The sequence below is a fragment of the Oryzias melastigma genome, linkage group LG14 (genome assembly GCF_002922805.2).
Source record: "Oryzias melastigma strain HK-1 linkage group LG14, ASM292280v2, whole genome shotgun sequence".
Taxonomy (NCBI): Eukaryota; Metazoa; Chordata; class Actinopteri; order Beloniformes; family Adrianichthyidae; genus Oryzias; species Oryzias melastigma.
The window spans coordinates 26,459,940-26,486,718 of NC_050525.1; the positions used below are offsets into that span (position 1 = coordinate 26,459,940).

The 26,779-nt window shown below is 38.9% G+C and overlaps 1 protein-coding gene across 6 annotated transcripts in view; it reads right to left on the bottom strand.

The window, feature by feature from the left end:
- Positions 1-26,779, bottom strand: part of gria4b (glutamate receptor, ionotropic, AMPA 4b) — a 166,448-nt gene that overhangs the window by 88,422 nt on the left and 51,247 nt on the right. For all 6 annotated transcript variants that reach the window (XR_004949060.1, XR_002918622.2, XR_002918621.2 and 3 more), the window contains exon 3: positions 2,829-3,068. Coding sequence is in view for 3 of the 6 variants with exons in the window: in XM_024266175.2 (XP_024121943.1) it covers positions 2,829-3,068 (240 nt within the window). In the remaining 3 variants the exon portion in view is untranslated. The remainder of the gene's footprint in view (positions 1-2,828; positions 3,069-26,779) is intronic.

Sequence of the window (26,779 nt, forward strand, 5' to 3'; positions counted from 1 at the left end):
TTATTAAGGTTTTTTAGGCTATTTTGGAGTCTAGCTAATGTTTCAGCTTCATGCTAGCTGTTTTGGCTAAATTAGGGTTTTTTCCGTTTTTTAAAGCTAATACCGCACTTAACTAATATTTTATCGGGCTATCATCTTCAGCGTTTTCTGCCATCACCTTCAGTGATTTCAGCTATCAGTTTTAGCATCTTCAGCAGCCAAATTCCTCTGACAGCTAGCATTATCACAGGTAATGCTATATATCTATTTTTTTTGTTATTTTAAAGCTAATGATAGTTAAGATGTGCGGTTTACAGCCAGTTTGTGCATGATAAAAATAATCGGTGATTAGTCGTCTATTAAAATAATCGTTTGTGGCAGCACTGAAGGGAAGCACAACAGTTTCCTCTATATCCAATAGAAACGTCTTTGAGTTATCTGGAACACAAGGAAACGTTTTCATTGGCTAAGTGGCTTCCAGGTGTTCAGACGACATGCCAGCCTTCATCTCCAGGAACATGATGCACAATGGAGAAATCCTGCTTCAGTCACCTGTCAATCATCTGTCGAGAACACTGATGTTTCTGCATCAGCCGAGTCACCTTCAATTGTTTCCACGTTGGCTTGTTCTTTTTTTTTTTTGATCGCTGCTTTTAGCTGAGTTTAATCCTAAATTCAGATCTTCCTAAACCTGAGATCTGCATTAAAGTCACGTGGCGTCCTTGGATCTGCAGGCCAGATGTGATCTCACAACCTGGAAGCCGTGTTGTGTTTCTGGAGAACACTCCATCAGATACAGGTGGGTTTTGTCGAAAGGAGAGGAGGCTTTTTACCCAGCCAAGCATGTATGACCCCAGATAAGAGGGGGAAGAGGCAGGGAATGAGATTTTTTTTTAAAGGCCATCCTGATACGGCGTGGACTCACACATGCTCAAACATTCACTGTAGGGAGAGCAGGGAGAGCTCAGCCTACCTTCTGGAAAATGTGTGAAAGCCAGAGATGTGGAGATGTGATCCAGGCAGCAGCCCATATCCTTTCTGTCTTGTAATGGAAATGTGACACGGTGGGGTGAATGCGTACAAACCTATTGACTGTGCCTGTGTGTGTGTGGACTCGGAGGCCATGGAAATGAAAAGAGAAACACAAAAAAGATGAAAAGAAGAAAAAACTGGAATATAAAACTGAAACTCTTTAAAACTTCCAGCAGCCGATTTATTTAGATTTTGACGCTTTTGTCTCTGTTTGCTGAATAAGATGTTATGAAGACGTCAGAAAGGCTGAGATGTCAACTGAAAACTTAAGATTGAAACTAATACGTGTCCTAAGTATTAAGTGTGCTTTACATCCAGGTTCCCCATGACCCGATTAGTCGACTAATCGGAAAAAAATAATCAGTGATAGGTCGACTATTAAAATAATCGTTTGTGGCAGCACTAGCGGTTAGCGAGATGATCTTCTGGGCTTGTTTTTGTCGTTATGATTATTATTTTTTTAAGTGTCTGTTTGCAAACACTTAGTATGTGCAGCCAGTGCTGGACTTTTTTCTTGGACACACCGACCCAGAGGAAGGGTTATATTAATACTTGTGACCAGCAGCAAGATTTAGCCTTAGAGACTTAAATGACACTATTGTATAAATTTGTATATTTTCTGCTGTAAAGTGACCTTGAGTCCATTGAAACAAATAAAATGTATTATGATTATGAATAACATAAGCATTTTTTTATTCTGGACTCGATTGGTAGTTCACATGATTGTTGGCACGGTTTCACAGGAATACGGCGTTTCTGCATTCAAAAGTTCATACAACAGCTCAGACACGGTTCTCCCAGTTAACAGCTCTCTGGAGTCTGCAGGCTGGTCCTGTTTGCACTTAGAAGTTTCTTTTGGATTGATACTGTCAATGTATGACGTAAAAACCAGATCAGAATCAATTGTTTACCTGCACCACGATTAGATCAAAATCAGTACAATCCATCCATCTCAATCGGAAGGAGATTTTGATACAAATGTGTCCGAGTATTCTAACTGGTGTGTTTACATGACACATTTGTATTCTCATTAGGCTTTTAAAACAATTACTTGTGTCAAACACCGCTACCCAGCCAGCAGGGCCGAGTGGGTCCCATGTGATTTGTCTGCAGTTTTAGTTGTGGCCCCACTTTTGAGATATAAAAAAAACGACTATTAAATTAGTTATTAGCTATTTTAGAAGTCCACATAGTCATGACTAATCAATTCATTGTGCGCAGCCCTACTGTGGATGTTTAAAGACATTTAGAAACTGTCTTTTTAAGAGGTTTTAACATTCAGATTAACTAAACTGAGACTTCTTCTTTCACTCTTCAGGTTTTTGTTGTTTTTCCTTCCTTATCTACAAAGTTTTTCCTCCTTTCACGGGTCATCAGCCTCTCTGCGGCCAAAATCCCTTTTGTTTGCCGCCGCTGCTCTCATGTCCATCACTGACAGGACGTTTGTGCGTCTGCAGACAGGCTGACAGGACCTGCTTATCAGGAGAGTTTCTGCTGATGGAAGGAACCGCAGAGTCTCCTGAACTCAGACAGAATTCTCCTTCAGGCTCTAACTGAAAGACTAAAGGGATTCTAGGAAAACAAGAGGTTTGTTTCAGACGGACGATGGGAAAATATCTGAGCTTAAATGCATCAAATTCCATCTTCAATATTTGTTTTAGTCTCTGTCATTCATAGCTTTGTGTGCATAAAGTCTCAAGACGGTCATTTTGGTTAAAATTATAAAGAGTAAATCAATCTAAAAGAATTTCTTGGTTTAAAATAAAAGTATCAAAGGGAAAGATCTCTGGTTTGATGACCTCTGACCCCTCGCTCACCTCGGTCGGTGTCGTACAGGAAGACGAACTTGTTCCAGTCGTAGTGGTCGAGGAGGGACAGCAGCGCCCCCCGGATGGACGGCCGGAGCTGCAGCGTGAACTGGCTCTCGCCCTCGGTGGGGAAGCTGGGCGTGATGAGGGAGATGTGCAGGGCGCTGCAGAAGGACGTCAACGTGTGCACCGAGCGCTTGTCGTACAGGCCGAAGATCGCAAAGACGCCGCGGGAGTACTGCGAGCAAACTGAGGAGGAACACAGACGACACAAACGTCAGCTTCAGGACAAACAATACACAACTTATTCAACTGAATTTTCTAATTCATCTAATTTACTAAATTATTTCTGATAAACCATCACAAAAATATATACTATTCAAAATGTATTGAATAGTATGGATTGAATTTGTTTTAATAAGACAAGTAATGTTTGTGTAGTAAAACTATATTTACAGAATTTGTACTGTACAAAATTATCTATATTTTTAACTATGTTTTCATTGTGTGTTTTCAGTCATCATTGTACGCGAGGCTCCAGCTCAAGAGGAAACATATCCATTCAACATGGATCCAGAACTCCAGAATCTTCGTCAGACCACTCGGACCACCGGACCTTACAATCCATGAACGACTTTGAGAACTGTGGGGTTACACATGTTTGAACCTTTAATTCAAGCAAAATGTAAAAATGTGAACTCAACAAACCGCCGAATGTGAACTCTGACCTGATTCTGAACTGCAGAACTTGAGCACGTTTCCCTTGAAATGAGACTTTCACAGTCTGTCACTCATAACAACGAAGAACGATTACGTGGCCTTAAACTGCTCTTAACTGTGATGTAGCACTGATTCTGCTCAAATTTCTGATCTTTTTCCTTTTCAAATTATTACTTTTTGTATCAATATAATCATCCTTTGATAAATACGATCTGCACAAATCGTTTTAACCCTTCTGCTCTCTTTGGGGTCCAGTTGACTCCAACCACATATTGATATGTGATTTCTTCCATGACAAAGGTGGACAGGATTTTATGTCTGTCATGGACATTAGTGAAACTCAAAAATCAAAGATAAAGAAAAGTTCAGCGCACTGTCTTGGGGGGTCCAGATGACACCACTTTCAATGTAAACAAACTAAGGAGAGCGGAAGGGTTAAGGAGAATATTGTTAAAAAAAATTCTTTAAAGGAAAAAGAAGTCTTTTTTTAAATTAACAAATAAAGATGATTTTTACTTCTTACATTTGTGTTATTACAATAATTATTTGAGGAATACAATCTGCACAAATTATTTTTTTCTTTTTTTAAATTACTTTTTGTATTATTACAGTAATTCTTTTGTACTTTCTGCACAAATTGTCTTTTAATGAGAATATTTAGATTATTTTTAGTGATTAATATAAATGATTTATCTGTGGATGTTTTGAAATTTGATTACATCAATGATACAAATGATTCTTCATGACCGGAATTTATTATTGTAGAGAATAAATATTTGATATTAAGTCCTAAACCAGATATTGATAATTCATGTAGAGAAAATGGTATGGTGGAGCCGGGGTGGGATTATATAAGTTCGCTTCCTCCCACTCCCTTTCAAGTGATCTACTTGTGACTCAATATGATGTTATTTTTTACATGTATTATTCCTGATAGCTTGAAATAAACCATTTCATTTATTCAATCATTGTTTACACCAGGGATCCCCAAACTTTTTCTTGTGAGAGCTATTTAGCTGTTTTCTTCTCTCACGCGGGGCTGGGGTCGGTTAATTAAAATAACTAAACTTAATACGCAGTAACAGTTATTATTTTATTATTATTATTTCTTTGGGTTGTTAATACAAAGCTTTAGATGTTAAAAATATTTGTTAATTTAAGTAGATTTCCAAATATTAGTGCAATTTTCCCCGTTTTTTGATAAAAAGGTTTTGTTTAGGTTTTGAAAGATTAACTTTCCTTTTTCTACACCACAAATAAAGTGACACGGTTTTTGGACATTTTGATGATCCAAAAAACGTGGAATAATTAGATTTTGGTTTGAAATGAGGCTAAAATAAAGACAATTACGTAAACAAACAAACAAACAAACAAAAAAAACCCCTGCTAAATCCCTTTAAAGGTTATGGGGTTGCTGGAGCCTATCCCGGTGAGGTTACATCAACTCACTTTCACTCAATGGAGCAATGTAATAACACAGATTAATTTATGAAGGATGTTTTTAGCTTGTGGGAGAAAACTGGAGAAAACCAACAGTGAAAGGCAGCAGCCGGGATTTGAACCAGGCTGTGAGTGCTAACCACTACACCATCGTAACACCCACAAACAGAGTTCTACAGCACTAAATTTGAAAAGAATTGACCTTTTTTTTTGTTCTGGTGACATGTTAGATCCAGGATTGCAGACGCACAATAATCTCCAGAGGATTTATTGCAAAAAGAGGAGAATTTTTTTTTTAAATGCTCGTTTTTTTTTCTCTGAATTTAGCAAGAAGTAGTTTCTGCTTTTATGAATGGAAACTGATGCGGAGAAAAAAAAATCTAGATAAATGGGCGACGTGCTCTTGCTTAGCCCGAGGACGAAGAACAAAACAATCATCCCACTGATTACCAGTTTAAATCGCTGGAAGAGAGGCGCCGAACGCGGCGAGCGAAGATCAAAACCAAACACATCCGTTTCCTCGGCTGCTTTCATCCTGAAAGCGGCTCTCTCAGTTAAGCAGCAACAATCGCTGCAGCTCTCCTGCAGAGTTTTTCAGTGGACGGATCCCTCAAACAAAACACTTCATTTTCATGCAGCAGCAACAAAACAAACTGAAGCAACTTCTGGCATTTACATAAAGTCTACAGCAGCCAGTCCTGCTTCAGGAGATCTTCTCATTACAGAGAGGCTTGGCTCTCTGCAAGAGCACCGGCATAATTGCAGACTTTTTTCTTTTTTTTTTTTTCTAAGACACAGAGTAACAACAGAAAGGGAAGATAATGAGTATCGTCTGCCAGGTTCCGGATGCAGGCAGAATCAGAGTGAGCAGCAAACTGAGGGAAGAGCTCAAGATGTTCCTGTTGTGAGGAGAAAATGAAGTGTTGGAGAAATAAACAAAAGAAAAGCAGATTTACTCAGGAAGGCCTTATTTCCATGAGGAGAGCAGATTCTCACAGCTGAGACTGAAGGAGAGTCTTCTCTGATCTTTGTCCAGTAAACTAAAGAGTCGGAGAAGAAACTGCTCCGGTGAGCTTTGGTCACATGGTACAGGAGGTGACCTGTACGAGTACTGGAGGTTTTTGGGGTATCCGGATCCGTGGAGGGTCGTAGAGAGGACACAGGTGAGACCATCTCAAATAACCTCCTGAACATGGAATGTGCCATTGTGGTGCATGTGGTAGGTGTATCGTGAAGTATTTAAAAGGTTAACAGAAGTTCCACACACTTATGACGTACACGTGATGCTGTCCTTTCACCTTTCTAACAATGTAGTCATTAGAAAAGTATGAGTACTGGCCTGTTATTGACCAAATGTGTGATACGTAAGAGCCCGTAGATGTCCACACAAACTACACTGACGGTCTAATTTCCTCAGCTAGGCTATAGCAGGTATAGCACAGAACACGCCTGCATCTCACCTACTTCACCCTTCTGTGTTCACTGGAGGGGCCGCTAGTCACATGCAAGATGGCACCAGAAACAATCTCTGGCCGAAAGCGGGAATTGTGCAACTATAGGATGAAATGATATTCTACAAACTTTTCATAACTATCAGCTTTTAAATTTGAATAAACTGTAAGAGTTTAGTGTGCAAGATGAGCTTCAAACTGGACAGAGAACGTTAATTGTTTTATCTCTTTCAATTCAGTTTTAACAAATGTTCAAATTTGTATAACTACACCTGGCAAAATACTGATTTTTCTCTGAAAATCAGCTGACCTGAGCTGACAAAATATCATTTTTTTTTTCTGTAATCACCTGATCTGAACCAACGAAATGTCGCTTTTTCTGTGTTACACTAAAAATTAACATTTATTCTATTCTGCAGTAGGGCTGCCATGATTAGTCGACTAATAGACTATTAAAATAGTTGACGACTAATTTAATAGTCAATTAGTCGTTACTTTATATTATATGGAGGCGGAGTGTAGTTAATGTGAAAGTTATAATAGCGTTCTGCTAGTTTTTTGGACTATTTTGGCATTTATTAAGGTTTTTTAGGCTATTTTGGTGTTTAGCTAATATTTCAGCTACATGCTAGCTATTTTGGTTAATTTAGGATTTTTCCCGTTTTTTTGGCATTCAAATAGTATTTTAGCTGGCTATCAGCTTCAGCGTTTTCAGCTATCAGCTTCAGTGTTTTCAGCTATCAGCTTCAATGATTTTACCTCTCAATTTCCAAATCTTCAATGGTCAAATTCAGCTTCCAGAATTCACACTAGCATTATCGCAGGTAATGCTATATCCCCAGTTTTTAGTAAGTTTAAAGCTAATGTTGGTTAAGATTTGTGCTTTACATCCAGTTTGCGAATGACCCGATTAGTCAAATAATCTGAAAAAATAATCAGTGATTAGTCGACTATTAAAATAATCGTTTATGCCAGTACTATTGTGCAGTTCTTCCAGCATAGAATCCTATTTAGTATTAGATGAGACCAAGAAAGTCTTTGCTCTTTAGAAAAATAAAGCTAACAAAATAATGTGTTCTAAATAGTTATATGCTAACACAGTTTTTTTGTCATTATTTTTATACAAACTCGGCATGTAAACCCACCAGCAGGTTGAAGCAAATCCATCACCTAAATTTGTTCACAAAACTGACCTCTAAAATAGTAAAAAGAAAAAGAAACTTCACAGCCGAGTTTCCGTAAGGAAATGATAAACTGCATCCACTGCTATCTACAGTTGAATCACTTGGACACAAACATGTCAGCATCAAAACTTACTGTTTGAATTGATGCAGTTAGTAAAAATAAAAAGATTCACTAATTTTACATTTTTGGTAAACAAAGAGACGACTAAAGCAGCTGCAGTGACCCCCCCCCTCGTGACCTGTTTTACGAGATCTGACATGTCTCTACATAAGAATTTTAAGTCCTCAGAGGAGGAATCTTGTTAAATCAAAGTCATCGTAAAGGATAAGGGGAAAAAAAACATGTTCTTTGTAAATATTTCATTCGAAATGATGACAAAATTGTTCTCAGTTACATCCCAGCAAAACCATAAAGAAACATGAACTACAAACAGAAACAATACACATTTGTGCATTCTTAATGTACTGGCAGCTGCCCCCCCCCACGCCACATAACTGAGGTTCACGTGTGCGGTCACATTTTCCACCTCAAGATGACGCCACCCTGCTGTTTGTGCACAACTGTGCGCCCACGCCGAGGCATTAGGACCGCTGGGAGTCACGGTACAGAGGAAGTCCACTCAACCAAGTAAGGAGTCCGGAGGCTGGAAAGCCCACAAAGCTCACTGATGCCCCCCCAGCCCCTCCAGGGACAGGATGACATCACGCACTCAGACACACACTTCTCCACATCCTGGCTTGCGTAAGTGAACTCCCACTCGCTCTGCGCTCGCCGCCGCCGCGTTGCTATGATTCAGAGCAGCAACACATGAATGTGAGCGGACCTGCTGGTCTGAGCTTTAACCTCACTGCCTTCATCTGAAAGGCTTTTTCTTTCCCTTCTGTCTGCAGTTAAAGAACCGGACTGAACCCCCAGAACTCTGTTTTCTGAAAGGGGTTTGAACACACTCAACTTTGGATTATTAACAATCATTTACTTCTCAGATGAAGGTTTAATCCAGACATTCGAAGAAAACAAACCTTAAAGCTTCAAATGTGTTTTAGCTCCAAAATAAAGAATCATATTTCAAATCTTGCTGTATTTGCTTGAGATTTGGGGGCAAAAATGAATCATTTATCGCCTGAAAAATGTTAAATTTGTCATATTTAATCTTTTTGCTGCAAAACTTAAAAATTCTCAGAGTGGCTTAAAATGAAAATCTTTGCTGGTCCTTTGCTGCTTCAAGGCTGTGTAACCAACAATACATATACGAACAATTTTCATGTGTCATGAAAGACCAAAATTACACACATGCACAAAGATATACTTAATTTAGATATATAATCCATTTTAATGACTATTTTCAAAGATAAATGTTGCAGTCACACAGTGCAACGATTTTAGGGTTTTATATTTTCTTGTTTTCTGATTCTATTTAATTTTATTTCTTGTAACCTCCTTCTTTCTTTTCTAAAAAGCCTTTTGCCAGGACACAATTGTTAATAGGAATGTTGTTTTCAATCTGTTCTGCCTGGATAAATAAAATTTAAAAAAGTGTTTCTTTTGTTAGTCATTTGTCGATGTGCGCGATATACGTGAATTCGGTTTTTAACTGTTCAAAATATTGGGTTAGTTGAAAATTAATGAGTTTTTGCAAATTTTATGTAGTTTATACGCAATTTGACTGAAATTAGTTTTGAGAGATGCATACGCAAATTTGTGGCTTTCCACGACCGTTTCATGCATGTCTAGCAGACTTTTTTTTCAATTCAATTCAATTTTATTTATATAGCCCAAAATGACAAAAAAAAAATTTGCCTCATTGGGCTTCATGCATGCATTTTCATGCATGTACTACTGATGTATAACTTTTATATCTCATATGCGGCGCACATATAATGTTAAAGTTACGTATTTGACCCAAAAATGACTAATGGACTGCCTATATGTAAACAGCGCAACAATCACGAACGGTTAATTCATTCACGTATTGTGTGACAGAAACATAAATCATCCGATCTATCTCTTCTCTGGCAGTCCATATGTCTGGGGTCTGGATTGTCCGGGCGGGGAAAGAGGGTCTCCTGCAGGGTGGTGCCCCGCACCGCATGGAAGGTGGGTCATGGGAGGGGTCCGGTTACGGCGGATGCAGATGTGACTCTGGGCCCTTCACACAGATCTCCCCTGCTGCAGCTTCCTTGGCTGGGGTCTAGAAGTTGACTTAGAACTAGTGCGGACCAGGGGAATCCAACTGTTTAATAATTAAAACGAAGGATTGCGAGAGTCTACAGTGGGTGCTGTCCATGGTGCTGAATGTCATATTAAAGAAATTTAATAAAGATCAGGTTTACGTGTTCTTTGCGTGGTTTATTCAAACTTTTTCCATGGTTTTAACGTTGTCCCGTATCATACATCTGTGAAAATTTCACGTAAAAGACCACAATTTTTCTCATTTTTTATATTTACGGATGACCATTTTTCATCCATGCAACATGTGCAAAATGTACATAGGGGCTGTGACACTGTCTTTACATGGATCAGCTGTTCAGTCAGAGCAATGTCCTCCACTGAAGAGCGACTTTGGTTTAGTACTTTTAATAAAAAATCTTTTATTAAAATTAAATACTTTATTTTATTTTTGAATAAAAACTTCAAAAGAAGGCATCAACAACCAAAATCAGTCAAAGAAATAGTAAATTAGCATAATTCATCATGAAACTTTATCTCTGTTAAATGCTGAAGCTATTCAGTTTATATAAAGTCAAACTTAAAGTAAAAATTGTAATTTTGAAAACATTATTCTTAAACATAAAGTACCTAAAATCTACATTCAAGCAAAAGCATGATCTCTTTAATCGCAGCAAACACTCCAATGAGATAAAGAAAAGTAAAGTGCTGTGATCACAACCACCAACAGTCGAGTGAGTATTTATGCTGGGTTTTGTGTTTACAGATCCAAAATTCAATCAGCCATTGATTAACAAAACCCTGTTGGCATTTTGCAGCTCTGGTTTGGACTATAAGCCGACCACTTTAAAGTTCTGTATCAATCCCTCTGAGGCTCCATAGCAAAGTCATTTCAGAGCAGAGGCAGCAGGGGAGGGAATCCTGGACCAATCCGGGCCTCAGAATTATGCTCTTCAAAAATCTAAAAGTTGAATTTTCATAGCTTGCAGTTGAGTCTTTCATAGCTTCCCCTTCACAATCAGAAGCATTTGTCACAGCTGCGCAGCTTCCTAACTGCTGACTGAACAATTTTTAGCAAGGTGAACTGACAGAGTGACGAATGAAGAGGACAACAAGATAAAACAAGAAGAATAAAAAAGGTGAACGTGGACAAACTAGGCAGTTTAATCAAAAAGATTGTATTAAAAACTCAATATTTTAGTATTTTACAAAACATTAGTTTAGAAAAATGAGTAAGACAAAACATTAAAGTGGAATGAAAATCTGAATTATAATAAAATGAGAAATTTTGAAAAGTTTTGTTCATTTTGCTGTTCTCAGACCCTAAACTATTAGTGTTATGTGAACAGAAGAACATTACCGAAAGCAGAAAGTAACCCTCTTTAGATCTATGCAAATTCACTGAGTCTGCAGTTTTACCAAAACATTGTACCATCATAAAATAATGTAATGAATTAACCTACAATCTACTTATGGTGAAAAAAATGTTCTTCCTAAAATCCAATCATTAATTTCTTTAATTTCTTATATTTGGAAAACACCAATGTGTTGGATTTTCCTTTTTTAAATAAAGACTTACTTTATTGGGAAAATCAAGAAGTTTCAGGCTAGTGGTATCTAATGATCTGTCTTACAACACCATTAAATATAGTTACTGAAACTATACATTTTTTTTCAGTGCACCATCCTAAAAAGGCTGACCAGAAAACAAGCTAGCATCAGTCAGGATTATCAACAGGAATAGATAAACAACAAGCTAGCATCGGTCAGGGCATTAACACTGACTAGCTAAACATTAACTATTGACTAATTAAAAAACATGTTAGCTTTGGTCAGGATAATTACCATCAAGTAGTTCAACAACAAGCTAGCTGTATAAATAGACAGGGGCTTTAGCATTGACTAATTAAAAAAAAAGCTAACTTTAGCCAGGATCATTTTTACAGATTAGTCACACTACAAGATATCTTTACTATTGACTAATTAAAATACATGCTAGCTTTGGTCAGGGGAATTAGCATGAAGTGATAAAACAGGGGCTTCAGCATTGAAGAACTACAAACAAGCTAGCTTTGTGCAGCTGCATTAGCATTAAATAGCTAAACAACAAATTAGCTTTAGCGATGAGCACAACATAATCAAGTCACATACTTTGTCCAAATGTTCGCCCTACTCCATAAAAACTATGAAGTACAATTGTCTAGTGCCCTGGATTAAAAAAGAACAACTTTGGATGCCGTGCTCACTACTTTTTAGTTTTTACGGAAAATATGACGTCACTGATTTTATGAAGTGAAAACCTAATCAATACGACGACTGTTATGAATCCACTGTGTTCTAATGATGAAAACTTTAATGGTTTATTTAAAACAAAAGTAGATTTAATTACAATTGTGATAGCACATACTACCAGAAACGTTTGTGCATTAGTACAGAAAGTCAGAGCAAAAGCTAACTTTTGGAACAAGCACTTAACAGATGAGCTAAAACTGCATGCTAGTTTTAGCCAGGATCATTTTGCACAGAATAGCCCCATGACAAGCTAACTTTAGCTACTAGCGTTAGCATTAAGTAGATGACAATAACCTAGCTTAAAACAATGGATGAACTGCTACACATTAGATTATCTCAAGAAAAAAAAGTTGTAAGTTGCTTTAAACATTTTTTTAGCGTAAAATAATCAGTTTGTCAGCAATGATTATTATTAAGTAATGATCTGGAACATTGTTCTGAAGGGTTGTGTAGTTCCAGAACTTTGTTCAAACTGTTTTAATATAAACTCAACTTTTCAGGATTTTTGGCAAGATTTTGACTCACCTGAAAATGCAAAAATCGGAAAATTGACACAAGTGTCAGAGGCAGTTATACTGGGTGTGGGATGTGACATCCCCCACGTTTTTCTGAGACGCACAGAATGTGATCACAGTGGTGCAAAGAGACACCAGAGGTCGATAGCAGCAATCCATCAGAGTCAAGCTGCATCACAGAGTGCTCTGTGTGACCTAGTAGTGATGTGACAAGCGCGCGGGCGGGCGGCCGCCAGTGACAGACCGACCCCCTGGACTGGTCCATTTAGTCCATACCAGCGATGACCCTGAAACAGCATCCGCTGCTCTCACACCCCACTGCACAAGAGGGTCAGAGCGCACGCACACACACACTGCAGCTGGCGCCGATCGATGCGCCCAGCCTCTGCGTGTGTCACTAGCACAACACAAGCAAGCGCTCGTATTTTGCATAACACTCATCCGAAACCGGTCCATATGATCTCCTGACATGAATACTATGAAATCCGGAGGAATTCTGCTGATTGTCTCTTCTCTCTGAGTCATCCAAAACTCACACCGTCAACCTGGGGGGGGATGAGCTCTGCTGAGCTCTCGCTGCCTCACGTGTCCCACAGGACTTTGTGTCGACTAAACTGCTTTGTCATCAGAGCTCTGTGGAAATCTCGCTCTGTTGGGTAAGGTTTAATCCCCCCCCCACAGTCCCTCAGGTGAAGGACCCCACCCACAGCACAGGGAAGTTTGATGATGGCTGCTACAGACCTCTGCCTCATCGATGTATTGATCTGACTTCCACAGAACAAACCTCCATTACTTGTTTCAAAGGCACACAGAACTGGTTTACTGTGACGCTCTGAGTTTGGTGGATTTTGGGTTTAACAGAACATTTCTGAGGAAAAAGAAAACATGCATAACTCTTAGGAATATAACTGCACCTACTTAGGAGTTGTTTGTTTAGTGTTCTGCAGCAGAGAAGATCATTTACTTTGTTTTGGTCAAGAAACAAAAGGTTACAAAAAATAAATAAATAATTGTAAATACTTACAGATACTTTTCTGTAGTGTCAAATTTCAGTCATAAATTGTAGGTCCTAGTACTGGAGCAGGACTGTTCTCATCCTGTGTGCGCTGATGATTTCCTTCAAATACATTTTTTGTTTTCTTTATATTTTTTCAGATCACAATATTGTTTAAAACACATGCCCTCAGTTCCCCAACGAATCCATGGACTCACATAGACACATTCCTGTATGAGGCCTGTTAAATCTCAAAATGCAAACATTTGTGTTACATTTGCCTAGACCTACTCTCAATTATTTGAACTTAAAGACCCACTAAAATGAAAATGGTCTTTTTTTGTGTTTTTAACATGTTCTTGTAGCATTTTTATCATAACTGAAACCTATATTAAAAAAAACAAAATACTATTAAAGCTGTTTTATGAGTATTTCTATATTCGCATTGGATCAGAAAACTGGATGCTAGAAAATGCTCAGACTAATGCAGCTACTGAAATGGGAGGGGCCAAAGTCTCCACCCACCCTGACCTGCTCACGATTAGGTGTGCAAGACACAATGCTCGAACTGAATTAATCCAATGTTGCTCGTCGTTTTTTTTGCACCGCAAATAATAGCTTGATGCTATAAGTGAGCACACTAACAGAGCTCTCAGCGATGGGGGAGGGGTTGCCCTGCGTCAAAAGTCCCGCCCACAACCCAGAATTGCATTTCTAATGAGCTACTGCCAATGTGCATAAAATATTTCTTTAAAAAAAATTACAAAGACTTTTTGATTTTAGCTAAAAAAAAAACTTTATAACCATAGTTGAAATATCACTGGGAAAATATATAGCTGGAGTGGGACTTAATCAAGGAGCTCTGGGAGAGGGGGAACAAAATCCCTGAAGAGATTTGGGAGGTGGCTCAGTTGACTGTAACTGGACATAAAAACGTATTTCCGACAAGAAACAAACAGTCAATTCAGTCGCCATTTTATCGCACTACGAATGCCATCATGTTGACGCCAGACGTTGTCAGTAAGCTAAGAAAAAAAAAACCTTCAGACTTAAACAAAACCAACACACATTTTAGGGATATCCAAAAGAAAATTCTAAAATGATTAAAGGATGGTGATGACCTAGAGTTTGATGGCCATTTTGTGACAAATGTTCACACAATTTCAACAAATTTTTACAAAAGATTATTTTTTTACAAAATTTCCCACAAACGCCACCAGCTTAAGTCAACAACCACAACCAAAGATTTGTTAACCATATTGAATTAAAAAAACCTTTAGCGCTTCTACAACTGCACATTCCTTCCAGGGATTTCAATCTGCCTTCTCCGAACTCCTCGAGCAGCACTGAGAAGCTACTTGGGAAAAACTTTTGCAATCTTACAAGTGTGCCATTGCCCTGTTACTTGCACATTTTGCACCGGAACATCGTGTTAATTTAATACACTAACTGTTGGAATGAAACAATATAACACAGGAAAAGACCAAATTAGGAATGTGGGCGTGGTTAACAAAAGAAACTTCACTTGCCAAGGAAATCTCAAAGTTTACTTTTGCCAATTCTTTTCAAAATGACAGACATGTTCATCACCTTCAGAACACAAAAAATAAAATGGTTCGCTATGGAGATTAATTGTTACACGTAGGTAACAATTAGCAGGTGGGCAGAGGGGGGAAGGGCGTGTACCAGCCATTCAGACAGGGAGGGCGGGTCTACAGGGGGCAGCAAGAGCGGGGGTGGGTAGTGACTGGAGCCATTTTAATTGCTCCTCATGGCTATAATTTTTCTCTTTTTTCTGTTTTACTTCTGAAAATTAAAATCAATAGTTTGAAGAAAAATAAATCTTTAGTTTTAGTCCTTTTATGATCCGTTTTTCAGATTAAGTTTGTAGATATTACAATCTGGTGGATTAGAATGAACCTCTTGGTTTGTGCTACAGTTCCACCTCGTCTACATCACTCTTCCTGTTTAGCAGTTTAGTGACTATCTTAAAATAATGAAATATTTCTGTTTTTTTCTTGTTAAATATTTAAATGTAGAAACTGGTAAACCCGTGAACCTGCCAGAGCGGTTACCTAAATCACTTCCACGCTTTGCTCGCCAGACATCGGTAAACTCAATAGAAAGCGGCAAATTGACATTTCAGGGACTTGCTAATCACCGTGGCTCCACTCCCCCTCACTCAGCTGTTGAGTCACATCTGTCTGAGTGTTGCATTGTGGGAGAGTTAGAGGAGAGTAATGAAATGTGATTCATACTGGTGTTTATGGTGTCAGGCGAGGGCAGTCTGTAAACATTTCATTTGAAAATGAATATGGAGAACAAACGTCTTTTTCAGAGAAAATACGCTGTGTGGTTAACAATTAGGTTTTATTTATTATCAATGATTGTGGAAAAGTATTTAAACTATTATTGACCTGTTGTGTAGCAGATCTAAACAATGTCAGTCCTGTTCTGCTGCATTTTTCATTTAGAAACGCAACAAACTTTACAGAAAACTTCCTAAAGATTTATTACAGATTAAGATAAAGAAATTTACAGATTTATCTCGCACCCCACCATCACACTACCACCACTGTGTTTGACTGTTGCTATGATTTATGAAATACTTGCATTTTTTTCTCAGCAGTCTTTCTCCCAAAGTTCTTCAGTCTCTTTGTGATGGCTGAATCTCAAACTCGGACCATAAGTGAGTCCTCTGAAACCAGTAGGACTTTCCATGTATGTTTGTTTTTGTGACCTTCAGGATGTGTTATTGTACTTTTCTCAGAATCATTGTGATTATTTGGTCACTCCTGGGAGTTTTTCTCCATGAGTTGATGGAATGTCCAGTTTGTTTCCAACATACCCTAGTTTAGCATACCTGGTCATTCACTTGGTCCCCTGTGTGGTTCTGGGATTTTGTGATTATTTTGACCCCACGGGATGAAATGTTCCCCAGATGGAGGGATATTATCAGTGGTCTTTAATGTCTTCCAATTCCTAATAATTGTTAATTTCTTCACACCAAGCTGCTTATTAAAGATTCTGTCTTTCCAGCCTGGTGCAGGTTAATTATTTTGTTTCTGGTGTCCTAAGATAGCTCTTTGGTGAAGTTTGGAGTGTGACTGTTTGAGGTTGTGTGTAGGTGTCTTCTATATAGATAACCTGTTCAAACAGGTGTCATTAATACATGTAATGAATGGAGGGCAGATGATCCTCAGGAGAAGTACAGGTCTGTGAGAGACAGAAGTCTTGCTTGTTTGTACGTGAACAAATACTTATTTTTCACCATAATTTGCAAATAAATTATTTAAAAAAATCAGACAGTGTGTGTGTGTGTTCTTATAGTTGTGGTATACCAAGGATAGAAGTTATAGACCTCTCTCATCTTTTTAAGTGGGATAACTTGCACACTTGGTAGCTGACTAAATATTTTTTTCCCTCACTGTAATTGGCTGGACACTCCCGATCCAGGTAATTAGCTGTGAGTGGAGGAATTAAATCTGGAAAACAGACAAAGCGGTTCTTGAACCCTGGAGTTTCCATCTCCTGCCCTTACATCCATCTCCATCCTGCCTAATGCCCAACACCTGGGCTTGGTTTGTTCTGTTAATCAAGGGAATGGGGCATTAATAAAAAGCGGGCCCCGGAGGCCTGGAATTGGACACTCTTGCTCTACTGTGCATGTCGCTGCAAATGTCCAATCTTCCACCCGCATCAGTGTCAAGCGCTGGTGGCTGGAGCTTCGTGGAATTGGTTTTCCATGACTGAGCAGCTCAATGGCGAGCGTCAGGGTTAAGAAGGAGCGACTCTCCTCTGTTTGGGCGTTGAAGAGGAGGGTGCAAGGGGCTGCTTACATCCACCGAGAAAGTCTCGATGCCTCCAGACATTTTGGACACAGTCACACTTCCGATTTGGTCAAAAAGCGTTTGGAAAAAGCTTCTCTTTCATTGTACGTGGCTGCACAAAGCCACAAAGACATGGCTGAATTCAGACAAACCTCAGACACCCCCACACAGCTGATGCCAAACCTAAACTTTCTCATCCTTCATATTATTAATGCTCTACCTTATTAATGCATTTCCACAGAAACTCTTCAAAATAAAAAAACGATCAAAAATTGTTCCTTTTATCCATATGATTTACAGCTATTCTTTCTATGATATTTGACCTTAAAATGTACTAAAAATAATTTTTTTTTAAATAATCTTTTCACTGTTCAGATAATCTTATTAACAGTACACTCGCAGAGAAAAAAAAATCATATTTTAGGTAGTTTTAATCCAACTTCACATCTGAAACGTCTCTGACTTCAACTGTCTCCACAAAGAGCAGAAGTTCATTGTGAGAGAAGCTTCAACCAGCGGAAGGTCAGAGAGGACGAGAGGAAGTCCAACCGTGCCGGTAATAGTTTTGACAAGGTAAAAAAATCAATACACTTCTTGTTGTAGCCATTTGGATGAAAAGAAGGCTTCGGTATTTTACTGCCTGTGAACGCCACTCACGTCTGGCAGGAAGCCGTTTCTAAAAGAGTCACAGAAGCAAAAGAATCGACCTCAAAGGAGGATTCACCGAAGGGTCGCCACAAACGGATGTCCTGAAGGTCACTGAGTCTGAAGAGAAGTCATGTGTATATCAGTGAACGGAGGTGGCACTTTTACAAGAAGGAAACAGATTAGAAGGCTTCTTCTGACAGATATTTACAAACTTTTTTATTATCAAATGTGTTTGTCTGTTAGTTGACAATTCTTCTCAAAAGATTGTCCAGCGTTGTTTTCCATAGTCCTAAGATGAAATTCCCTAAAGCTACACCATCTAAACACAGACAATACCGAAACAACAGTCATTTTGAAATTTTAAAAATGTATAAAAATAAAAAAAAACTATCTTAAGTATTTTAGTGCAGAGCCACTCTAGAATAAAAATGAATAATACACCTAAGAAATATGGAGAACGCAAGTATACAGAACTAAAACATTATAGAGTCTTTATTCACCAATTTCATCTACTTGTTTTATTCTGATGTTTTCCATCTGCTGTCACTCCCAGTAGCATTTAGTCAGAGCACTGAGCTCTGTTCAGTGCAAAGTCTTGTTTGTGCCACTCTTCCTACATCACCGAGTGTTCTCATCCTGACCTGACCTTCTGGTTCATCTTGGACTCTGTTTGCCGCCTGCCCCGACCCTCACCTGGACCCTGACCACTACGGTTGCTCTCTGATGCTTCCATGCTTGTGTTTGACCTCTGCCTGCCTGACCCTGATTTAGATTTGTGGACTTTTAGCTGTGCTTCACTCCTGTTCTCCTGTCTGTGCTAAAATAAACCTGCTGGACGAGGATCCAGCCATCTGCTTGTGTCTACAGTCATAGCCAGCAATTGTTCTGACTGTTTTCATGTACATTTTATATTTGATAGGGGTATATGTTGTTCCTAATAGATCCCTGGCAAAGGAAAGCGTATGATTTACAGTTACATCTAATAGTCAGTAAATGGTTTAAATGCTTTCTGGTATGTTTTGAAAGTTTTCAAGTGATACTTGTACCTTTGAGATCCTTTGCTGTATGTTAAAAAGGTCAAGTAATGTTAAAAAGGTCAAGTACGTGTTTGGTATAGTAAAAGAAAAGCTGAGCATTTCTTATAAAGAAATAAAAAGCAAATCTAAACTTGCTGTTATTGTAGACACTTAAATTTCTGTATAGATAATGTCGAGTATTGACAACAGTTACAGGGCAAATATTGGATTATCGCTATCAGCCAAAAAAAAAAAAAAAGATATTGCCCCATCCCTAATTTGAATACAGAAATACTCATAAGAACAAATTTACTTTGAAAATATGTTATAAATGTCTTCCATGATGAGAAAAATGCTACAAGAACCCTTAAAAAGCACAATTTTCATTAGAGTGGGTCTTTAAGGAAATAAATGCAATTTCTTTATGTCTAAATCCTTCTAAATCTTAACTGATATTTGTTTTGCTGATTCTGATCCCCTGCTCTAAATAAAAGTAAAAATTATTCAATACATATTTAAATATTAATACATCCAGTAAAAAGACAAACAAATAGCAACATTAAATATTAGTAAAAATAGTGGTTCATCTGTGATTTGTTAATTGCTAAAAAGTTCAAAGAAAAATCTCTCAAATGTTAAAATTTTGGAGAAAAAATGAACCGCATAGAAAGCAAATAAAACAGGAAGCAATATGAAAGAACTTTACTAAACAACATACTGTAAATCCAAACAAAGAACGATGTGGTTCTTTCACAGAGAGGATAAATCTGCAGATGAGAAAAAAAAAACAAAGAAAAGAAGACCTGTTTGTCCTAAAAAACTGCAAACAAGAACATCTACATCATCCACTTGCCTGCTGGTTCCCGTGGTAACGTGACGCATTTACTGCCAGCGTGTTCTCTAATTTAAACACACCATGAATGATCACATTATTTCCTTGTTAGATAATGCGAGTTCAGGTCGCAGGAACACAGTCGAGCATCTATTCCAGAAGCCTGAAGAAAACCGCCATTCAGCTCGGGAAGTTTAGAAGCAGCTGTGAGGAGGTGCAGAGGAGCATCAGATGAGCTCCTCTAATGCTCCTCTGCACCTCCTCACAGCTGCAGAGGAGCATCAGAGCAAACATGCATGTCACTTCTGCCTTCCTGCTTCAGACGTGATGCAACATGCAGTTGCATCGGTTAAAGCCTCCTCCTTTCATCCCTCCCGTGCACACCCGAGTGTGCACGTTTCCTGTTGCACACAGCAGGGACAGAAGGACAGAGCCGACGACATCACCACCGCCGCCGCAGCAGAGTCACACACGTGCACGTACGTGCACTGTGATGCTCTGTCTGCATGACTTTGTCTCCCGCTACGCCTCAGGTTAAGGAGAGGTGGTGCGCTCCCCTTCCTCCTCCTCGCCACTGCATTTCCTTCCAGCTCGTCACAAAAAGCAGGAAGCCCGAGGCTGAATACGGAGAGAATTCGAGGTGTTGGCGATGAATCGCCGGCTTCTATGAATCACAGCTTATGGCACGAGTGTTAAATCACCTCGTCCAGAGCCCAATGTGATGAAATACTCCCTGAGAGTTTATTTCAAAAAAGCTTCAAAAAAGTACAAAAACAAAATGATTTCTTATTACATTTGTTCTCTTTCATAAGAAAAAAGCCACACATACATGTTAAAAACTCAAAAAACATTTGAGGGGGGCTTTAAATGCACTGATGGAGTAGAACAACAGGAGGGTGAAAAACAGCCACAGCGAGGCCGTAAGTCAGCAGCAAACAGCCGCGGCGCTCTGCGCTACCAAACATCTACACTTTTATGACAACAGGGGGGATAAAACACGCATTAGGCTCCAAATACCCAAACAAAATGATTCAAAGTGTCACCGTGAATAATGCAGACGTCCTCAGACGGAGAGCCAGGAGGCTCAAAAAGCTCCTAAGTGTGAATATTTCAGTTTGAAGCCTCGAGGTGAAGGTAGTAAAGTCTTCCTAAATCCTTTACGCTCGAAACAGAGAAGAAGCAGAAGAAGAGGAGAAAGAGACGCTTCATATTTACTCATTAAAAGATGTCAAATGAGTTAAAACCCACTCCGATGAAAATTGTGGTTTTAATGTTTTAATGATAAAAGACAAATATTAAAAAAAATAAGCTCAAAATTGCATTTTTGAGAATTTCTTCATTCAAATTGTTGTGAATCAGGAACAGATGAAAAAATGCAGTTTAAGAGAGATAGTATTTTTTCTGTTGAATACACTTGCAGACAAATAGATCCATGAACGTCTTCATTTTCCTCAGAATCTGGATCAGAATTGTACGGCTAGATACAGCTTTTAATTTTTTGCATCGGTAATGTTAGGTTGGTGGTGTGAGGGGCTGTAAGCTAGCAGGAGAGAGTGCAAACAAAAGGGATCATGGGAACTAAGTTGAGGCTTACCCCGCATAAGCGGTCCCACTAACAACTTAATGGCTAATTTCAGCTGAACTGCTGCTGCTCTGCACAAACTAAAGAAACAATAAAATAAAATGATCTGGAGGGCCAGATAGAATTACCCAGAGGGCCGGATCTGGCCTCCGGGCCTTGATTTTGAAACATGCTGTTGAGTGACGACTAGAAAAACAACAAGAATGGAGGTCATCCAGCAGCTCGTCTTTTTCCTGCTTTACTTTTTGTTCATCGTGCCTAACAGGAATTTAATGTTGTTTGAAAGAAGATTGAAGAATTCCGCCGTAAAGAGGAAAACAGAATTGCTAGCTCAGCACTTTCTGATGTCGTTGTCACTTTCTGCCAATCAGTAGGTGGCTACAGCGGCTCCACCCCAATCGTCCCGTACTATTTTTCTATGGACCTACAATGGATGGGGTTTAATGGGTCTAAATGCAATGGAAACGCTCAAAATACCGGATCAAACCGGACCGTACCGGTTGAGAACCATGGCCTCAGACTTAGCGGTGCTAACCATCATCCCAGCCGCTTCAAACTCAGCTGCAAAACGTTGCAATGCATGCTGGAGCTTGATGACGCCAACAGAACAACATCATCTGCAAAGAGCAGAGATGAAATCCCAAACCAGATCAACTCCAGCTCCAGGCTGCGCCTAGAAATTCTATCTGTAAAGACGATGAACAGAAGCGGTGATGAAGGGCAGCCCTGCCAGAGTCCAACATTGAAACATAAAAAATGTAAAATCTGACCTCTGCACTAGGTCAACCAAAGCTAATCAGAATCTAAATGTTTCTAGAGACCAACGTTAATCTGTAAAGATCAATTATCAGCAGAAAAAAAGCCAGATGCCAAATATCGGCACGTTTCTCTTAAATTCAGTCAGATCTGAAGTCAAAATCCCCTCAGATCCCATCGATTCCCCCTGAGCCGAAATGTTTGTCTTTACCGACACGCCTGCTGCTCTCATGTGAAGTGAGACATGCAGAAAAGCCCACGTGAGCGTTTCAGCACAGAAACCAATAAGCTGCAGCGCGGCTCCCCTGACGATCAGATTTACAGCTGCTGCCAAACCCAACTCTGCCGCGCTCAAAAACGGCGCCGAGACGTCACCCAGCAGATGCTGGAGAGATGTCAACCACAGAAAGAATGCAGAAGGATCCCTCCTCCCAATGATCACATTATTTCAACACCCCCCAACAGGAAAACCTCCACATTAGTGTTTATCACTTCATTTTTTTTTTGTTTACTCACTAAACTGTGGACCACACTGCATGCTGGGAATAAACAGTCACAAGACAAACAAGATCCTTTTTTATCTCTGTAACAGTCAAACAACTGGAATCCAAAACGATGACAACGCTGCAACATCTTATAAAACATTATTTTCCACAGACATGAACCAGATTTTATTGGTCTTTATTTGAGAGTTGTTTTGTGAATCTGTGTCATTTAAAGACATTGCACATGAGTTTGTTTACATATTTTCATGGACACCACATCATCATCAGCTTAAAGGACAACTGAATGTCTTGTGCTATCTTATGGGGTCCAGATGACCCAAACCTTACAATGACGTGTTATCCATCCAATGACAAAAGTGGATGAAGGTGGACAGGATTTTATGCCTGCTATGGACACCAGTGAAGATAAAAAACCCAAATGACTCCACTTTTAATGTAAACATGCCTAACACACAAGGGTTAATTATCAATGTTTACTATTTGAAAGTTGTCAGTGAAAAAAATAATTAAAAAATCAACACACAAATATGTTAATGTAGGTTATGTGCCACAGTGTGTTGAATATTTAAATAAAATGTCTGTAGTAAGAGAATAGAAGCCATTATTACCAGTTAGAAGGTAAAAGAGAGATATTTGAGGGATTTAAACACACAAGAAGAACCAAATATACATGTTTACATACACCAACACATTCTCACTTCCAACTTTTCAAAAATGGAGGTATGGTTTGGTACCCACCCACATCACCTTATGATGTTTTGGGTGGCAGCACTAACATTGTGAGCGGAAAATTCAGCTTACAGCATTCACATTAGCATTATCACAGGTAATGCTACATATCTAGTTCATAATTATGTTAAAAAGTTACGGATTTAAAGTTTTAAAAATGTAGTTTTAGAGTGTTCGATAAATGTTTATCATGCTCGGGCCGCGACCTAAGGTGTGTTTTGGGTATAACAATTGAGTATGACACCCCTGATTTATGGAGTTGTTCTTTATATGTCATTATCCTGTATTAGATGACAATAAAGGCATTTCTATTCTATAATGATCTGCTTTGTGTTCTGTTTTCAGAATCCTCCTTTCTGATCTGAGGACACAAGGTGTTTTTTTGTTTAAATTGTGTTTATGTCTGTGTTTTTTTCCATAACTGTTGACTGTTGACCTTCATCACATTTTCACTTCCTGTTCCATCAAATGTCTATTTTTTTAATATGAAATCTATTTTAGTTTGTTTAAATTTACTATGTTTCTGTTTTTCGGGTGAGAGTTTGCTAACTCTGTGTTACACTAAATTAAGCCTTTTATGAGCAAACGACCACAGCTGATAGAGAGGAGCATCTGATGCCTCCCATCAGGCGCGACACCTGCATGAGCGTGCTCAGTGCAGCTGCAGAGCTGCCTGAGCGCAGAGATGTTTGTAGATTTTAGTGTTTTATGTTTCTGCTGTGAACAAATGAGGAAAAGCTTCTTTTTAATGATGTTTTCTGTGGTTAAAATGTGTTCTTTGGGGTTAGCAGGTGAATTAATGTTGAGTTTCCATGACGCACAGATTGGGCCTGAGGGGCGAGCTGCACCGTCAGGCCCTCCTCCACTCAGCTCAGTCAGGTGGCTGCTGATCTGCTGCAGGCCCTTAGGCCCACCTCGGAGCTGCGCCACGGGCCCTTCCCTGTTTGTGGGTCATCCATGTGACATCAGGACAAAAAAAAAGGCTTTTGCTGCTTTTTTCAGACACCTCCCCGCCCACGCGGCGAACGCACACGAGTCTGTGGACAACAGTTCGTTTTAGGCCGCCGCTGTCAAGTCGACTCATCCTCAGCTGAGCGTCGAACGCGCACACACTTCCCCGAGCGCCGTCTTCAGACTGGCGGAGAACAACAAGGATCTGTGCACATTCCTGCAAAGAATGAGGCGTGAATAAATGCGATCCATGAATCATCAGGAAGGAGGACCACGAGGGCGGAGGGAGGTCAGGGCAGCACAGCCTCACACGCTTCCTCCAGCCTCCGTCTGAACCTCCATTCATCCTGATGCTCTCACACCTTTAGCTCATGCCGTCACGTCGAGAGCCTTCACTTCCTCTGTACTGGCGTGTTTTCTTTTTGCTTCCGTACAGCTGTTGTTTTGGGTAGACGGCACATTTACGGCACACTGAAGTTCAGTTTTGACATCTCCATCTTCTGAGAGTCAGCCAGGAAACTGAAGAGCAGTTCTGAATGTTTAAACTCCTGAACATCTTTCTGTTCAGGAGCATCTGCATCGGCAGAAGACGTTTGGATCTCTGCAGTGCAGTTTGGATGACCCGTGGTCTCTTCCAGAAACGTGCCGTTGGTTTATTTTGATTAATATCTTCGAAAAAGTTATTTATCCATTTGGAAATAAAATAAAACGGAAGGTGTTTATTTTGGAAAAGTCTGCAAAAACGGAATCTTAGGAAACCATGGAGTTATTTATGGAGAGATTTTTGTGCCACTATTTTGCAAATAAAAGTCACAGTTTTCAGATTAAAATGTCCAAAATTGCAAACAAACGTTTTAAGAATAAAACTTCACTATTTGCAAATGAAAACATTAAATATTTGCTTTGGTGGCACCAAACAGCCAATCACAGACAAGACGGTTCATGCTGATCGGTTTTGACATTTAAACTGTGACTTTTCTTTGCAAAAAGGTGGCACAAAAATTACGTTTCAAGAAAAAATATCTTATTAAAAAATGTTAGAAGAAAAATAATAGTTGTAGGATCTGAGGTAGAGTAGAAGCGGACCTTGAGCGCTGTTTTTAATGTAACATAACTTAACTTAACTTGATCCAACAGGTGTGTATGCTAGCGGTACATGTGATTAAAGTGTTCATTAACAAAGATAAGTGCAGGACATTTTAATAAAAGGAGGGGGAATTAATATGGATACAAGCACTGTAAAAACAATGATATTATAATACTAACAGGCTAAAAGTTCAGATTGTACCTCAATAATAATAAATGATCTGACACAAAATTAAATAAATGCAGCAAAATGAATTTTTATTTTCACATTTATTGCTCTTTGAAATAAGATTATTTGATATACTCTGAATTTTGGTTCTTAACTGAAGCTTTGTTTATTAGTAACCCACAAATGTATGTAATTATTGGACACATTAGTATTTATTGATCATTTTATTTTAATGTTGGATAGAGCGTTAAATGAACAAGTTGTGTTTTAAATTGTTCTAAAAGAAGGTTTTGAAGAAAATAAAATATATTTTTTTGTAAAAATAGTTATATATCATGGTTTACTGAGATAATACAGTATATTGATTATTGCAATGTTTCCCATAATGAGATACTATCGGTATCGTGAGCCACGTATCGTGAATCGCATCGTATCGTGAGTTACCCTGAGATTCCCAGTCCTGGTTGCCATAGAAACAATGACTCAGACCGACGGTGACTGATGACATGGCAGCATGCCAAAAAACTGTAGACTAAATGTACAGTACTTAAATCAGCTGGAGGTGGAAATAAACCATTTTCTATGTGATGTCACACTCACTGGGTCCAGTTTTCATATACTGTCAATGGTCGAGACACTTTCCAAGTTCTCATTCTCAGCTAAAGGTCAGTGACAGAATATAAAGATGTCATCATCTGCAAATATTAAGATTCATATTCAGATTACACTAAAAAACTAGTAAATGGGAACATTCACTCTGTAACTCCTGTAACATTTTCTGCAGAGGAGTTTAGATGTTTCTGCAAATGGATTTATTTACTTTTCAAAAAGATACAAAATAAAATGTAAAAACTGAGAAAAATAAATATAAAACAACGTTTTAAAACATAGATTTATCTTTTCTGTTCTCTGAGTCACATAAATGACATTTAGACATTTTGAACTTTTTCTTTTAGTTTGTTTAAGTTTCTTTAGTCTCTGAAATGCAAAACGAAAATCTGAAACATGCTGGTAAAAGTAAACCAGTAGGAGCTCAGAAACTGAAGTGCAGTTGGGCCCCACCACCACCACCACCGCCCGCCGGCCTCACAC